The sequence below is a fragment of the Sciurus carolinensis genome, chromosome 8 (genome assembly GCF_902686445.1).
Source record: "Sciurus carolinensis chromosome 8, mSciCar1.2, whole genome shotgun sequence".
Lineage (NCBI taxonomy): Eukaryota > Metazoa > Chordata > Mammalia > Rodentia > Sciuridae > Sciurus > Sciurus carolinensis.
In genome coordinates, this window is record NC_062220.1 from 71,285,953 (window position 1) to 71,305,200 (window position 19,248).

The 19,248-nt window shown below is 37.6% G+C and overlaps 1 protein-coding gene and 1 pseudogene across 1 annotated transcript in view; one reads left to right on the plus strand and one right to left on the minus strand.

Annotated features, from left to right (window-relative positions):
- Positions 1 to 226: 226 nt before the first annotated feature.
- The window catches only part of Immp2l (inner mitochondrial membrane peptidase subunit 2), an 892,224-nt gene continuing 873,202 nt past the window's right edge, over positions 227 to 19,248 (minus strand). The window contains exon 6 of the mRNA XM_047562269.1: positions 227 to 860. Coding sequence (XP_047418225.1) covers positions 741 to 860 — 120 coding nt within the window. The 3' untranslated portion in view covers positions 227 to 740. The remainder of the gene's footprint in view (positions 861 to 19,248) is intronic.
- Positions 10,942 to 19,248, plus strand: part of LOC124990471 (prefoldin subunit 3-like) — a 137,934-nt pseudogene continuing 129,627 nt past the window's right edge.

Consider the following 19,248-nt stretch of genomic DNA (forward strand, 5'->3'; position numbering starts at 1 on the left):
TCATTAAAAAGTGATTTAATGCTGATAAATGGGTTTCTTCATCATTTTGATCAGGCACAAGATCATACAGAAGTTTTGGATTTAAAAGGACCAATGAGGAAAGCTTGATGGTTTGAAAGTATTGACAGAGTTGGTTCCCCATTATTTAATTCCTTACTTGCATAAAAGACAATATGTTCCTCATTAATGGATGTCTAGTTAAGTGATAATTAAATACCAAAACAAGATCTGAACAAATAATTGTTTTATTTTAACATCACCATTCACTGTCAGTTTATCTGGCAGTCACTGCACCATAGATACTATCAATTACAATGTAATTCCAATTATTACATGTATGTCTTTTCATGTTCTCTCTTAACAGTAAATGACAAATTATTGTCATTGAATATTAATTTTCAAAATCTTTCAGCAGCAGGCACAAAATCAAAACCCAATCAACAGAATAAGTATGTCCAGGAAGAAATCAAGGTTACCTCCTTTAAGACAGAGATGCAATATTTTCACATTCCTAAAGGTCTGCATTTGGGGGGCAATAAACAATAGAATACTAAAATTTAACACAGAATCTGGTGTCATTTAATACTGTTTAATAGTTTAAAACTTTAAGAATATAGATCACTTTAATGTGGTAATTATTTCTTGCACAGCATCACATTGTAGGAAGCTTTACCCTTTTGGGGTGCTCCCCTCCCACTATAATTGTCTCCACAAAGTGGGCAGCCTGGCGAGCCTTGCAGTCATTCCTCTTCACTCTTAACCAGTATGCGCTCCGGAGGAAGAACAGATTCCAATTTCTGCCAGCGTTCTGGAGGCCACAGGATATGAGTAGCATGGGCATGCAGAAGTCCCAGGGAAACCTGAGTCCATGAAAACACAAAGAAAGCAACAAAGAAATCATTTTACAAAGGTCATCATCAATATCTTGAGAGCAGAATTTGATCCACATTCCATAGAAAGATGCTGATAAAATAGTCAACACCTACGTAGCATTCCCAGGTATCTAAAGTATGTGAACTCTTTTGATACTTGCAACAACCATTTGATGTAGGTAGTTATTATTTCCTCTTTATAGATTAGGATAAAAAAAAATTCAGCGAGATTAAGAAATTTCTCAAAAGCCACATACTATCAGTTGCTAGAGTCTGGTTCCAGTATCAGGTAGGACAGGCTGCAACCTTAACCTGTACCCTCAAGAACCTATTTCTACAGACTCGGGAAGTGTAAATATAGTTTATAGTCTCAGAATTTTTTTTTAATTAAAAAAAATTTTTTTTAATGTAAACAAATGGGGTACATCTTGTTTCTCTGTTTAGTCTCAGAATTTCTTACAGAGTTCATGTATCTGACAAATTTTCATTTTAAAATCATACAGACTTGAAAATTCACTTTTGTGAAAAATATTGTCTTACTACTGGATGAGCAGCAAGAGTTAGGTGTGAGTCCAGGTAACTAGCCTCCATGGAGACCACACTGAGCAACAGGGTATCAGTACTCATGGAGAGAGTGGAATCCAGGGGTAAGACAAACATGGTGGAACAGGAAGCTAAGGAAAGTATGAAGATTATGGCAGATGGTAAAGAAACCCATCAGCAGAGATGAGCAGTGATCTTCCAGGAGGGAAGAGGAGGCAAGGGGGAAGAAACTCTTCCTGGAGGAAGTAAGGCTGAGCCCAGAGGCAGAAAGGGAACCTTCAACACCATAATCTCCCTAAAGGCATCAACTCCAGCTAGCAGGAGAAGGTGTCACACTTGTTTTAAAATACAGATCAGGGCCATAGCCTCAGAGATTACCTGCTGATCATACCACTGAGATATACCCCCAACACTTTGTATTTTTATTTTGGGACAGGGTCTTGCTAAGTTTTTAATGTTGGCCTTGAACTTGCAATCCTCCTGTTTTAGCCTCCTGAGTTAATAAGATTACAGGTGTATGCCACTACCCTAGGCTAAGATCTTTACTATTAATACCATATTACTTGTTATATGGTCCACATTCAAAATTTTCCAATTGTCCCAATAATATCTTTTATAGCCATTTTATTTTTAAAATTCAGGATCTAATCAAGGATGACCAATTGCATTGGATGGTCATTAGTTTGCTTTCAATTACGTTTTGTTTACTTTAACCTGAAGTCCAGGACAGTTGCCTTGCAAAATGTTCAACATTTAGCATTGCCTGACTTTTCCCCCTCATGAATTGATGCAAGTTAAAAAATTTGGCAAGAAGAAAATACAGTCGATAATGTGTTCTTCCCATTCTATCATATTGGGAGGCAATAATATCAGCTTTCTCCACTGTTGTTAAGTTTGATAGTTTAATTAAGATGATGGTAACCAGATTTCTCCATTTATAACTACATATTTTCCCTTTTGTAATTAGTAAGTAATCTATGAGATATTTTGAAACAGGATAAATATCCTGTATGTCAACAACATTGCATCTAATGGCTTTATTATCCTTTAACAACCCTGCCTCAATTACTTTTTACATTGGAAATCATAAAAACAGTGATTTTCCTCTATTATTTCTTTTATACCTACTAGCTGGCACTCTTCTCTAAAAACAGAAAAAAAAAAGTCTTCTATTTCTCTCTCAGTTCCAACTCCTTCTATTTGAATACCAAGGATGTGGATGTGCTCATTAAGTCAGAACCTGTTACCATCTTTTGTTTGTTGGATGTTCAAAGTCCTCAGTTTGGCCAGTGAGAGCACTGTGTGCCCTAGCCATGTCACTATCAACCTTATTTAAGCACTTTCTTGCTTTTTGACACTACTAGCTGTTGCACTTTAAACCTGTTTCACCTCAAACATTTCCTTAAAATACCTTCGTTTCTTTTCGCAAGAAATGCGATTTATAAACCAAAGTCTGATATGAGGTATGCTTGTTGATCCTGGAATGTCAATATTCTATTACATTTCAGGAAATAACCATGCAAAAATCTAGCACCTAAAGGCTCTCCTTCAGTTTCCCCCATGCGATATTTAATTTCCATTCTTTTACAGTGAGCACCCTAGTTCTCCACATTAACACATTTGCTCATTTACATGTTCCTGAAATACAAAAAAAAAATTAATAATTTCAGGGTGACTATGCTATAACCACTACTTACAAAACATTTACTGGTAAAAATCAAGATTTCTTGGCAATTATTTTGCTTCTTGTATTAGTCTGTTATCTGTTATTTGACTGGGTAAGGTATGAAGAAAAAAGGTTTATTTTGGTTCATGGTCCTGGAGGCTGCACCTGGTGATGGGCTTGTTGCTGGCAGATTCCTGATGTGGCACAGGCGACAGGCGGAGTGTGTCTGTTGGGTCCTTCTCTTCTGATAAAGCCACCAATGTTCTCTCATCGGGTTCCACCCTAATGACTTCCACCTAATCCTAATCACTTTTCAAAAGTCCCACCTTCAAACAGCACAGTTGGATTAAGTTTGTAGCATGTTAGTACCTCACAACGGTTATCAAACTCAATGGCCTAGGAGTCCTTAAAATATATTTTGTTGTAAGGATGTTTGATAGAGTCCTGTGTTCAAACTTCATTTGAATCAATTCTTTTTTTTTCTCCCCAATGTAGTAATGTTACCAATTCATAAACAAGTTCATTTGTTTCTATTTATTTTCAATTTTAGAATTTGCTTTTGTTATTCTTTTTTGATTCAGTTTGGTTTTGAATGTATAAACATTTACATGGTTCAAAAGTCAAAATTATTTTGAAAAGGTATAGTAAGCAGAATAACGCCTCCTCCCCAAAGATGTCCACATCTTAATTGCCAGGAGTTGTGACATGCTATATTTCAGGGCAAAGGGCACTTAAGGTTGCTAATCAGTTGATTTTAGGACACTGGGAGTATTCTGAATTATTCCAGGGGCTCAAATGTCAGCAAAATGAAAAGTGAGTGAAGGTAAGGAGAATATGTTGCAGAACATCCTAAGTAACAGTACCCCCCACATTACTTCCCAGGAAATATTTCCCTTGACCTGATTGATCACTCATGCCATTCTGTAGTTGTTATTTACCTTTGTTCATGTCTGGGCCCACCTGAGTTAGAGAACAGCTTGTCTCCATCTCGCCCACAGGAACCCTTTTTAGATTTAATAGCTGCTTCTCAACTGTACCTCAAGTCTTTACTTGCTTTTCCAAGTTCTTAAACTTTTTCACAAGGGTGCTTTGCCATTTTTTTTAACTTCACTGAACACTTGACAATATATTTGTTTGCTTGCTTCTTTAGTTTTGGAGCTCAGTTTTGGACATAGTGATTCAACTCTGTATTTTTAATCAACACTCATTTTACTGAAACTAATCTTAGGATTCTTTTATTGCGAACAATTATTAAAGATACAATTCTCACTTCCTGAGAAAAATTAATGTTCACAATTATGAATAATAATGGTGAAAAAAACAATGGGCAAAACCAAAATTGCTTAAAATCATGATATGGAAATGCAAAATTTGGGGTTTTAAAAAATATTTTAAAAATATAAAACATTGATGTGGCTGCATTACTGTAGTATGCTAATTTTAAGTCCTATGGGTATAAACCGAGGAATGGGATAACTGGGTCAGAAGGTGGGTCCATTCCAAGTTTTCTGACGATTCTCCACACTGCTTTCCAGAGTGGCTGCACCAATTTGCAACTCCACCAGCAATGTAAAAGTGTGCCTTTTTCCCCACATCCATACCAACATCTATTATTGTTTGTGTTCTTGATAATAGCCATTCTAATTGGAGTAAGATGAAATCTTAATTTGCATTTTTCTAATTAATAGAGATGTTGAACACTTCTTCATATATTTATTAATCACCAGTATATCTTCTTCTTTCCTTGGCCCATTTATTGATTGGGTTCTTTGTATTTTTGGTATAAAGTTTTGTTAAGTTCTTTTAAATTTTGGAGATAAATATTCTAAATGAAGTGCATGTGGAAAAACCACTCTGGGCTCTCTTTTCACATTGGTGATTTTACAGTAACACAGCCACATCAATGTTTATAGCAGCTCAATTCACAATAGCTAGATTGTGGAACCAACTAGATGCCCTTCAATAGATGAATGGATACAGAAACTGGGGTATTTATACACAATGGGATATTATTCAGCCATAAAGGGTCCCACATCATTTCCTGAGAAATTTGTCAAAAGTAGATGAAAGTCTATAGTTATGAGCACATGTTTGTCCTCCAGATTTGTATACCAACATCTTAATAGTCAGTATCTGAGAATGCAACTATATTTGGAGATAAGGCCTATAAAGAGTGATTGAGTTAAAATAATCCTATCTGACTTGACTGGTTTTCTTATAACAAGAGATTAGGACATCCAGAAAGATAGCAGGTATGCCTGCACACAGAGCAAAGACCATGTGAGAAAACACCAGAAAGGAGATGATCTGCAAGGCAAGGAAAGAGACCTGAGAAGAAACCATATCTGATGACCCCTGGAACTAGGACGTCCAGATCCAGAATTATCAGAAAATAAATAGTTGTTGTTTAAGCCACCAAGACTGTGATGATTTTGCTGTGACAGCCCTAGCAAATTAATACACACATGAAAAAAAAAAAGGAACATCACGCTAGCATTAAGGTTCACAATATGTCCCAATCATCACTCAAAATAGGGATAAGAAACATTTGAGGAAAAAAAGAAAAAAGAAAAGAACTTTGTTATTACGGAGAGATTATTGAGCACATGCAACACTCCTGAAAAGTTAAATACTTTGACCAACTACTATAGCCTGGTTTTTAAGTGCCCCCCAAAGGCCTATGTATAAAATGTTTATTCTGCAGTCTCTGGTTCTACTGAGTGGTGGAAGAACCTTTAAAAGGAGGGGTCTATATTCCCCCTAAAAACTGGAAAAAGACAGGGATGCCCTCTTTCACCACTTCTATTCAACATCTTCCTTGAAACTCTAGCCAGAGCAATTAGACAGACCAAAGAAATTAAAGGAATACAAATAGGAAAAGAAGAACTCAAACTATCCCTCTTTGCTAATGACATGATTCTATATTTAGAGGAGTCAAAAAAATCTACCAGAAAACTTCTAGGACACAGAAATGAATTCAGTAAAGTAGCAGGATATAAAATCAATGCTCATAAATCTAATGCATTTTTATTCATAAGTGATGAATCCTCTGAAAGAGAATTTAGGAAAACTACCCCATTCACAATAGCCTCAAAAAAAAAAAAAAACTTGGAAATCAATCTAACAAAAGAGGTGAAAGACCTCTATAATGAGAACTACAGAACACTAAAGAAAGAAATTAAAGAAAACCTTAGAAGATGGAAAGATCTCCATTGTTCTTGGATAGGCAGAATTAATATTATCAAAATGGTCATACTACCAAAAGTGCTATACAGATTCAATGCAATTCCAATTAAAATCCCAATGATGGACCTCATAGAAATAGAGCAGGCAATCATGAAATTCATTTGGAAGAATAAGAGAGCCAGAATAGCTAAAGTAATGCTTAGCAGGAAGAGTGAAACAGGGGGTATCACAATACCAGAACTTCAACTATACTACAAAGCAATAGTAACAAAAACGGCATGGTATTGGCACCATTGACAGGTAGATCAATGGTACAGAATAGAGAACACAGAGGCAAACCCAAATAAATACAGTTTTCTCATACTAGACAAAGGGGCCAAAAATATGCAATGGAGAAAATATAGCCTGTTCAACAAATGGTGCTGGGAAAATTGTAAATCCATATGCAGCAGAATGAAACTAAACCCCTATTTCTGCAGAAAACTCAACTCAAAATGGATCAAGGACCTTGGAATCAGACCAAAGATCCTGTACCTTATAAAAGAAAAAGTAGGTCCAAATCTTCATCTTGTCAGCTTAGGATCAGACTTCCTTAACATGATTCCCAAAGCACAAGAAATGAAAGTAGGAATCAATAATTGGAATAGGTTCAAGCTAAAAAGTTTTTTCTCAGAAAAGGAAACTTATCAGCAATGTGAAGACAGAGCCTACAGAGTGGGAGAAAATCTTTGCCAAACACACTTCGGATAGAGCACTAATCTCCAGAATCTATGAAGAAATCAAAAAAATTTACATCAAGAATACAAATAATCCAATCAACAAATGGGCTAAGGAAATGAGCAGACATGTCACAGAAGAAGATCTACAAGCAATCAACAGATATATGAAAAAATGTTCAACATCTCTAGTAATAAGAGAAATCCAAATCAAAACTACCCTAAGATTCCATCTCACCCCAATTAGAATGGCGATTATCAAGAATACAAGCAACAATAGGTGTTGGCGAGGATGTTGGGAAAAAGGTACACTCATACGTTGCTGGTGGGGTTGCAAATTAGTGCAGCCACTCTGGAAAGCAGTGTGGAGATTCCTTAGAGAACTTGGAATGGAACCACCATTTGACCCAGCTACCCCACTCCTTGACCTATACCCAAAAGACTTAAAATCAGCATACTACAGAGATACAGCCACAACAATGTTCATAGCTGCTCAATTCACAAAAGCCAGATTGTGGAACCTAGATGCCCTTCGATTGATGAATGGATAAAAGAAACACAATGGAATATTACTCAGACATAAAGAAGAATAAAATTATGGCATTTGCAGGCAAATGGATGAAGTTGGAGAATATCATGCTAAGTGAGATAAGCCAACCCTCAAAAAACAAAGGTCCAATAATCTCTCTGATAAGCAGATGATGATACATAATGGGGGGTGGGAGGGAGGCAGGAATGGAGGAATGATGGATTGTATAGAGGAAAAAGAGGGATGGGATGGGTGATGGGAAGGAAAAGTAACAGAGTGAGACAAACATCATTACCCTATGTACATGTATGATTACACAAATGGTATGACCCTACTTCATGTACAACCAGAGAAACAAGTTGTACCCCCATTTGTTTACAATGAATCAAAATAAATAAATTATTTTAAAAAAAAGGAGGGATCTAGTGGGAGTTCTTCTGGTCATTGAGGGTATGACCCTGAAGACCTTGGGATGCCAGCCCCTTCCCCACCCTCTCTCTTTTGCATCCCAGTCAAACTGTGAACAGTTTCACCATGTACTGTGTCACGATATACTGCAATAGGGCTAACAAAACATGAACTGAAACTTCAAAACTGGGGGCCAAAATAAACATTTTCTCTTTATAAGCCAATCATTTCAGGTATTTGTTACAGTAACAGAAAGCTAATTAATGTAGCAACCAACATATCATCTTATTGAGACTTGATTCTCTTCTCCTTATCGTTTGAGTCCCATGTATAACTGTGTCTCCTTAAATGAATTTACAATATTTTTTAGATATTAAGAATCTACTTTAATAGTAAATATTGAACTACAACATAAAAACATCAAGTGCACCATTGCAAACCTTGAGTAGATCTACTGAATAAGAAAACAGCTCCATCTGCCTGTATTAATGGAGCTCTTACAATAACTCTTTTGTCTCTAGGGTACCCTGAGCCTGTGTATTGGTAATCAGGTATACAGATTAGTAGTCACCAAATTGTTTTGATTGTGCACCCCATCAGCAAAATACTTAGAATTCACTTCCATTTTTTATATTTTAAAATTATATATAATTAGCAATTGATAAAATCAAACATTAGCAAAGCTCAAATTCTTATTTTGAGATACAAACAGATGTTTTCATTTTTTCTTGCATTCAGAGTATCATTATCACATCACCTAAATGTTCCTATCCCCACTTCAGAGGTAGGTACTCTAGGAATCACAAAAAGTACTAGTTGGAAAAGTCATCAGCACTATCAGTCAACCAGTTTGTTTTGTCTACAATATGCCAGGGAACCACATGGACTAAGTTTACACTGAATTGTTCGTCTCTGATTGAATTGGCTCCACTGAGAAGTTATTTTGGCATCTGCCAGACGCAGCTTCATGAGCCCCGTTTTCCTTCAGGTGCCAGGGACGCAGGTGCATGTTGAGAGGTTCTCTGCCACCTCCCCATGGACCTGCATCTACAGGATGCACCTCCATTCCTTGGCTTCAGGAGACCCTCTCTGAGGGCAGGGCTTGCAAGGATAAGATAAGGAGAAGCAAAAGCAAAAGAGTCCTGTGGTGGAACAAGGGAGAAAAGACTGAAGTTACCAGGAAAAAATATAGGGAAAGAGGAAACCTGTTGCTGGGAGCAAAGACCTTTCTTAGAAGATGTTCAATACTGGAGGATCAGAAGAGAATTTATGTGAGAATGAGATGAAGCACACAACTTCTAAGTTCATTTGATTAAAATGTTTTCTAAATAGGAAAAAACAAACAAATTTATCTGCATTATTAGCAAATAATATCTATCTTTGATGAATTAATTTAACATCATAAAAAGAGAGAATTTTTCACATAAACAAAATAGGAGTCACATGATATTTATCTTACAATATTAAATTACATATAATTATGTTTGAAAATCAAATCAAACTGAGAAAACATACAAACTTTGAAGAATGTTGTTTTAAAATAAGTACTGGTTTCTCAAGGCTGAGAGAAATGTCAGTTTTGCAATCAGACATCCTAAGTCCTTCACAGTCTTGTCCTTCCAAACATCTTGATGATTCTCTCACCTATCTTAAGAGAAACATTCAAAATTCTTTAGAAAACGTTATTAGGTGACACAGAGTTTTATAATCACTGATGGTATGCCACCATGGATTGACAGCAAACTGCTCTTACCAAAGAACTTTGATACAATCTCAAGAATTTTTAGAAGATAAAATATAAATTAAAATGCATGTACATGTGTACATGTAATAATACATTTTATTTTGTGTTTACAGCATCTTCCCAATAAATCATTTAAATATATCATGAAGGCAAAGGAAATTGGTTCAGATTGCCTCCTGTATCTCTCGTTTGCCTCCAAGGCAGATGAACAAGAATAAAGGAGAACAACTTATCACAAGTGATTCCCAGCCCTCTGGGATGGATCCTAGATGATTACCTGGGCCCCTGATCATCACTCTAGCTACCTGCCTTCTTCCCAGACTGAAGTTACCAGAATGCAACATCAATGCCAATTTTCTGGGTGTGAGCTAGTGAACACTTCCCAGTGATATGAAGTGTCTGGGATTAATGAAGTCTTTCTGGATTGGGGTGTGACAAAGGTGGTGCTGTCCTTGGAAACACTGCTGAAACCAGAGCCAGGAGTGTTCTAAAAGAATGAGATCACTGAAGAGAAACCCAGGACTTCACTGGCAACCTCTGCTTGACGGTGCAGATACTGATCTGCCTTTGTGACTGCGCCTCCCAGGTCACCATTTTCTGCTCATTTCATCATCACACATCAACACAACAATACCAAAGGCACATCTTAAAAACAACCTGAGAGACTAAGAAAAAGAGAAAACAACAAAGTAATTCCTTTCATAGCACAAAAGCAAGTTTTCTTTAGATACCAACAAAAACAGATGCATGATCTAAGAAAATCAAACAGAATTAAAAATAAAGGCAGGGAAACACAAATGTCACATAGAAAAATGAGCAATTGCACTGTTCAAAAAGTATTATCAAAAAGATATTTTGGAAAAAGACTGAAGAGTAGAAACAATGTTACCTACTTTATTTTCAAACATGGATTAACGCATCCAGATTTCAATTTTTCATCAACATATTTTGATAACAGCAGGCAAGGTTCATAAAGGGAAAGTATTAGACTACCATGCATTTCCACATTCCTGAAATGTTTATCTGCACAGAACTGAACAGATAAACACCACTCCTAACAAACAAAGACATGTATAAAGAATGCTTCCATCCTAGGTATTGACTTGCATCAACTCAAAGACAAGCTGATAGGAGAAAAGCTTCAGTCTTTCAGGTGCATGAAGTGAGCTGAACAGATGGGGAAAAAAGCATCAAATTCCTAAGTTTTGATAAGAAAAAAAATTAAAGATAAATGGATAGGAATGAAGATGGGAGAAAAGAGACTCAAAAATGGAGAAATGGGTTACAAAGAGGAAAGAGCAGCATATGAAGAAGAGTGTAGAGATAGAGGTGGAAACTTTCTTTGTAGGGAATTAACTACTTCCACTTCCCTCTCTGGTACCACCACCCTCCTGAAGGACCCTAGCAGCAGTGTCAGTTCTGTGAACAGGTATGTGCAGGAAAACTTAACATCTTTCTCTTTCTCCTCCATGAAGTACCAAGCACAAGAGGCCTTGCCTGGAGGAGTACTTCCCTTAGATGGGAGCTCCTTCCTTCCAGAAGGCATATAACAGGCCCACAGTACCTAACTGGCAACTCCAAAATCTGAAGAGCTCACATATTTTATAAACTTCTGGTAGCAAGACCTGACCCCACTGAGCTGTTATGAATGGCAGTCCTCATTTCTCCACACAGTGTGCCAATTCACCATTTTTACTGCAGAAGCATTAGTGTGCTTGATTACAGAACTGCCCCACACTCAGTTGGGAGTATTACCTAATACATGGTATGAACATGGTTACAGACAGAAGCCCATATCATATTTCCAACAATTGGAAAGCTGGAATTCTGTTATACATCCACATCTTGAGGTATTAGATACAGCATTAAAGATATGCAACAGCAAATATGTAACAAGGAAAATCAATGTAATCAGAATTAGGAGTTTAATTCTAGGAAGGACAGTACGCTGCCGGATGTGAGAAATGTACAGAAAACAATAAACATGATCCCTGATCTCTAGGAACTCACAGTCTGGTGGGAAAGACAGATGTTTAAACAAAGCATTGAAACAAATCTGGCATGCTGGCTATTCTGAGGAGCCCAGGGCCCTGGGAGCAGAGGGTCTGGCAAGCCTTGGAAAGGCTGCACTGACCAGATTCTTCAAAGCTCACGCCAAGGGCTGCCAGAGACTTCCATCTCCTGAAGGCAGATCTCTACCTATGACTTCCCTGCCAGAGTTTTACCTAGGACATTTCTTCTGATCCTCCACTGGATGTCAAAGTTCAGATAAAATGATAGTTTGATACAATGTAAAATTTTGCCACTGAAAAGTAAAGCCATATGCTTTACAAAAGGTTCAAAATGATCTCTCTTTCAAACACCTCATTCTAGGACAAGTGTTTTCCTTCATTACCAGCAATTTTAACTTTAATCATTTCAAAGCAATTTTCCTGTTCAAGACTTAGCTTTAATCAGAATGCATTTTCAGGTCACTTCATGGCCTCTTCATGATTTTCTCCAGATAACTACAGAATCATGCATAATCATTCTAGTCCCCCAAGACAGCCTCAGTAAGTAGTCAGTTCAACATTTTATGCAAAAATAGATACCAAACAGGCCTCTAGGGGTATATTCGGCTAATTTTCATGAATTAATTTCCCAGGATTAATGTTTATGCACCCGTCTCCTTACCACATAATCAAATCACTAGAGTTGAAGTGGTCTAGCTCCTTATTTTGCAGCTTGATTAAGCAGGTGATGAAATGCTTGAATATAATTTGGATAGTTAGCAACTCACAGCATTCCCAATAATCCGTGGTGGGTGCATGGCACTACTGACCAATGTCTCATTGTTTCCTTGTGTTCTCTAGTAGTTGATGTCCCACATGCTATTTTTTTATGTAGGAAATAAAACTGCCCATAAACACATGAGGAGGAAGGTATAAAGTCTTTATTGTTATTGATACTGTCTTAAAAAATATTTAGACCAATGGGGCAGGCAGCCACTGAGATGGGAGAGACTACCATTGGAAAAGAAGGATTTGGGATGACAATGGATTTGGGATGATACCAGTGCCTGCCATGCTGCTGTGGGGGTTGCAGCCATTCTTCTGCTGAGGTCACTCTGTGCATTTTAGGTGGCCATCTGACATCCAGTTTTTGTCTAACTATTTCTCCCTATTTCTCTCTCTTGTTCATCCTTTCAAAATGAAAGTGAGAAGACTTACAAAATAAATAATCAGAAATAAGAGAAGATAAATAAAAGTGAAAACTACAGACCTTGAGTAGTTGCTGTGAACATGTCTGGTACTTAGCTATCTGAGAGTCATGTGAAGAGGAAAAACATGCTAACTTCACAGTTCTCTTATGAAAACAGGAACTTTCATTTTTTAAATGGAAGCTGTTTTTCTCTACTTAAATTTCTAGAATAGATTTCTAACACAAGGTATAGTACAGAATATTCTGTAGGTCCCAATGGATAACGTCCACAGTAGGTTTCCCCCAAAAGGCAGAAGCAGAAATAAGGTTACTGGCAATCTGATGAATATTGTTCTACAAGGAACTAAGGTGATACAGTCTTATGTGTAATTTTCTTAAGATCTGAGTTCATCTAACAAGAAAAACATGTATTACCTGGAGCCTTGGGTAATAAGATGCCCTTTAAATTATCTTTCCTAAATATCCTTCCTCTCTTAATATACATGATCTTCTCTAAGTTTTTTTGATTGGAAATAATTCCTGATCCCAAACTATTACTATATATGCACTGATAAATGAAGAGTTAGACTCAGTGATTTACTCCATTCTGCCTTTCTCCTCATACCAGAATGATACCTCAAGTGGTAAGAGCAGTTCTTATTTTTTATCAGAAGTCCCCCAAATTACACAGAATAGTGTTATTAAATAAAAAAAAAATAAAATAAAACAAAAGGTAAATTGAAGGAGTGATCAAACCCTAGGAAAACTGATTTTTCTGGAAGAAACTGATTCACCAGGTACTTTAAGTTTCAAAGGTACATATGGTGATGCTGGTGAAGCCAGATATGCTTCATTAAGATATGATTACATGATTGGTATGAATCTACATTGTGCACAACCATAGAAACGAAAAGATGTACCCCATTTGTGTACAATGAATCAAAATGCAGTCTGTAAAAATAAAAAAAAAATAAATAAATAAAACAAAAAAAGAAAAAAGACCCTGACAGGCCTGGGCATGGCACAGCCGGCGGCACCCGTCTTGGTGAGGCTTGCATGTCTGTGCAAGTCTCTGTCGGAGTCAGCACCCTCTTCTGTTGCCTACTCCCCAAGCCAAATGGTCCATACAGTCCTTCTCTCCAACCCCAGCAGCTAGGAGAAGCAACAGACCCAGGCTCGGCCAGTTGGACACCCACATCTGGAAAAACGAAAGTAAAGAGAATGACACCGAATGCAGCTTTACTGGCAGAGACATGCGTGCCATGAAGATTTACTGGCAGAGACACCAACTGCTATCCTCACCACCCTGCTCCTGTGGTGTGGCATAAGGGTGTCCTATGTTGCTAACTCTGAAATTTCCAAGCCTGGTTTTCATACTACCAATTCTGTAAGCTATTCAATATCCTTCCCATGACATCTTTTCTGCTTAAATTAGTCAGGAGGAAAATGAAAAAAATCAGAATATGTTTGTATTGTTTGCAACCAAGATACTTGATTGGTGTGCCACTGTCAAAATACTGGTGAAGGAATAATGTCTATAAGGATATTAGTAATTAAGTCTGATTCCCAATTTGATAGGTAAGAAAATTGAGGCTCAGAAATACTACTCACAGTCCCCAGATAGTTAGAGCTGGGACTCAAATCCTAGTACTGGCTCTTATTGAAAGCCCTGTTCACTATACCTGTCAGTGAAATGAAGTGTAGAGCCCTGGAAATTGTAATGTTTGGCAAGGGGCCCTGCATCGATGCTTTCTAAGCCTGCTTTTACCCTAGGGAAAAGTGAGGTCTTTCATTTTCTACAGAAAAAAAAAAAAATTGCACATTAAGGTTTGTACACAGCCATGCCACTCTGTTTGGGAACTGCTGCTGATTTGTAGCACCAGAGCATGTTACAAGCCACTGGGCTGTAAGAAACATTTGCTGGCAGTGACAAGAAAGCTAGTGCTTATTACAGCAGCATACTTATATCCACATGCATAAAGACCCTTGAAACTAAAGAAATGTGGTAAGAATCTAAAGTGCACTCCTGTTACTTGACCCAAAGAACGTGCAAAGGCCTACCATATACAACACACAGAGCATGGTGTTGAAAATCTACCCAGATGTGTGGCACATGGACTCTGGCTTAAGGAGCTTACAATCAAAAAGGGGAAGACAGGTGTTGTGGGCTTCATCCATGGGAGGTTTGTCAGAAGCAGAGAAGTGGAGCCTATAGGAAATGAGAATAATCTGGTGAGTAACACAGGCCACTGAAGAATTAGGAAAAGAGACAGGTTGTACAGGTCCTAAACTGTGAATGGAAGCCACCTCTAACTGCAACCTGAGGGAAAAACAAAGGTAAGAGAGTAGAAAGCAACATGATAGAAGATTTTTTTTTGCAATGGTGTTGATAAAAGACAGTATCCTGCAAAAAAATAAGAAGAAGAATACCTTCAGAATGAAATTCAAACTTCCTAGCATGGTGCACATGGTCCTTCATACATGTGCCTATCTTTTATCTCAGCCCTCCTCAACTTGTACCCATCTTGCAAAGACCTCACTCACTCACTCACACCTCTGCACATTAATACACACTACCTTTTGGACCTTTCTTCTGCTCTTTCCTAGATAATGCCTCTTCATCTCTCCAGACATGGTTTATATGACATGCCCTCCTAAAAGACTTCCATGTCTCCTTTCCTATTTCAACAGTCTACACATAGTTATCTTTAATAATTATCTACTGTACAGTGATGGTCTACTCATTCTCTCTGTCTTATTAGCTGTGAGCTTCTTAAAGTGAGCACTGTTTCATTTTCAAAAGAGATGGCACGAAGTACAAAGAAACTCAAAAACATTAGTGAACTGAGGAAATAAATGAAACTAGACTATGTGGATGTAGATGAATGAGATAAACCCTGGCAACTAACTGGACGTGGGAGCTGAGAAAAGAACAATGAGTAGAGATGAATGACCTGTTTGGAAAGATGGTATTGCCATTAGTAACAGGGGATTGTAGTACAAGGAGCAGATCTGGGAATGAGGAGCTCAGCTTTGGGTTATTCATTCTAAGATTCCTAACTTATGTCAGGGGAAGATATTCTATATGCAGTCAGTTGAACATTTGGGCAAGAGTGTGAAGTAGAACCTAAGAGATGGACTTATCAGTTGCACTTATGGGAATACAAATAAGTGAAGGAGAAGAAAGCAAGGGTGCTAAAGACAGATACCCCAGAGAACAACATTTCATAGGCAAATTGAGTAGTCTCTCTAGTTGCCCTGCTGAGAAATCATCTTCTTTGTAAAGCACAGTTTGAATAACCAACAAGGTAATGTTGATGAGATCATGTTAAAAGTGTACTGGTCCAATGTCAGTCTGAATAGTGATACTAAGCTCTGTATGCATAGACCTCATTGTTGATGTGTTAGGTTGAATTGTTAACAGAATCATTTCAGCTTTGTAAGTTCTCTCCTGCTTCTGTGATATTGTTTTTTAAATTTTCAGTTCTCACAAATAATAGTTCTCTGCCTTTTGTACTTTGATTACAGTAGTTAATTTAAAGAAATCTATTGAGGGTTATTCAACACACAATCAATAAACATGCTGGCATGAAGCCAGGGGCTGGGATGCTCTGATGAGATACACAAATTTCAATATACTGAAATTGCTAAGGGTAAATAACATTTAGTCTTTTGATTCTGAATGTGCACAATACTTACTGTCTGAAAGTTAATAATAACAGAATATTTAGGTAGAAACTTATAAAATGATGGGTAATCCCTTTCAAAGATGACATAATATCAGCAAGATAAATACTGGTACAAGTACTCTGAACCAGAAGAAATTCCTCAAGGCTAACTATGGACTATCCGTGTGCAGTTTATCTACAGAAAACATTTACATTCCAAGCTGGTATTTCCCTAAGTAGACTGAATAATTTTAAATCATATCTCTTTTCTCTATGTTCATCATGTATATGTCAGAGAAAAGGTTGATCATTTTAACAGTAGCCTAAGGAAAATATGATAACAGAGGCAAACTAGATTTTCAGAGGAAAGGTGACAAATTATCTAGACATTCACTACCATTAGCGATTAAACACATCTTTACTCCACTAACTCAGATAATCTAGTCCTGGCTCTGATTTGTAAATTTTCTTCATGTTTTATGACATGATTCTGTTGTGTGATATGTTTAGATTGATCTTGGTAGGGCAAAAGGCTGGGGTTGACTGCTGCAATTCTCGATGCTTTATAAATTCACGGGTGATTCTGAAGTGTCCAGGCTTCCACTTGCAGCTTAAGGAGTGCTTAGCGTTTGGGGCCCTGTGGCTGGATAGAAGCATCCACCAACTTGTGGGAGACAGAGAGATTTGGGTTGATGATGAAGGTTTCACCATATTTCACTCCTATCCTCATGCATACTCTGTGCCAGGCTCCCAGTGTTAAGAAACTGTCATCAGTCAGCTTCCTTACAAAGTGGAATGAAATAAGGCACTCAAAAACACCAGGAGCAGAACTGCCCTGTCTTGGGTGAACTCTTTTTTTATTTCGGGGGGTATCGGGGATTGAACTCAGGGGTACTCAAACCCTGAGCCACATCCCTGGCCCTATTTTGTATTTTATTTAGAGACAGGGTCTCACTGAGTTGCTTAGGGCCTCACTTTTGCTGAGGCTGGCTTTGAACTGGTCTGCTGGGATTATAGGTGTGTGCCACTGCACTCAGTTTGGGTGAAGTCTTTTCATAAAAATCTCTGACCATATTTTGTCCAGTACTAACTGGCACTTGAAATTACAATTTCAAAGAGTTTTCCTTTTCCTTCCAATGGTTTAACTTTTTTCCAATTTTTTTTCCCTATGCCTTCTTAAACCGGAAAAGACACCAGTTTCACAACTTTAAAGACATTTTAACTTGGGGTTGGAAGTGGTGATAATCTCAATCCAGACAAATTCATCAGTCACAGAGAGCATCCTTTCTAGTTATCAAAAGTCCTGATGATCCGGCATCAACAGCACAGCACCCATGTTTCTGGAACACTGATATACTGATACTCTAGGGAAGAGGAGGGCAGTGAGCATGAGTCTCAGAGGGCAGAGTGCACAGACTTTGAAGTTAGAAATCAAAATTGGGATCTAGACTCTGAAAACTAATATTAGTATTGTTGCTGGTAAATCACTTTACTTCTTTGGTCTTACTTTTTCTCATTTTCAGATGGGAATAATAATATCAAATCTGCAGGGTTGCCACAAGAATTAAATGGTGTAGTTTGCAAAGCACGGCACAATGCCCTGCTATTGTACTAACTGCTATATGGCAGCTCTGTGGAAAGTCAGGTGCAGATAAAGCCTGAAGGACTATACAGAAGTAGCAATAAATAAGAAAATAAGGTGTTGAAAAGAGCTGAATTACATCATATGCCATGGTTAAGTGTTAATGATATTGAATTAGGAGCTACGCCTTTAAGAAAAATCATATTTGGCTAGCTTGTGATACAGGTTTATAATAAATATAAAAATGATTGCAAAATTATTGTCTCAATAAATTTACTTCTTAGAAAATCTCCCCACAATATCCATAATACATGGTTGCTGTTATGTTTCATTTATTGATGCAGACCTGAACTTTAAAGGAACTTTTCTATATGCTGAGATGAACTCAATAAAAATGAAATCTTTGGATTAAGGTAACTTCCCTAAAAGACCTCTACCTTTAGCAAAGATATCTTCAGTATTGGGCAAAAGAAGAATGGTGGACAGCATTGTTATTTTAAATTATACAAATGATGGATCACAAAAAAATGGATTTTTCTTAAATGAGCAATATTTTCTTGATTTTCAATACCAGTTAAAAGGTCCACTGGCAGTATGAATTTCTTAGCAAAATAACACTGCACTATAAATTGTGCCAGTTCCTGACCACAAACTCATTCCTTAACCTCTACTGGCTGCAGTATTCACTATACAACAGAATTGCTTTCTTAAAGATCACCAACACCCTCCCTGGCCTGTCTTCAGTCTTCCTCTCTTCTGCAATATTCAACCTTGGTGATCACTTCCTGCTAGAAAGTCTTCTCTGGTGACTTCTCTTCCTAGACTTCTGAATATGCTCAAGTTTTGCTGACTTATCATTATGCCTTCTCTGAATGTAGCTATTTCAGAATGAGGTCCTGACTTCTCTAGTTCTCTGCCCTCTTTGTATGCTTTCCCTGGTGAAACTCACTCACTGCCACAGCTCCAGCTTCTACTATGCTGCCAATATCCACCAACTCCCTGTTTCTAGCCCTGGCCTTTCTCCTGACATCTAGACCTGGTCATCAGGGTGTCTCATATCCACCAATGTATCCCCTCATCATAGGAGGAGGATGCAGGCAACACAGCTTATCTTCAGTTTCTTCAAATGACTATCATATCCTGGCTTATTGACT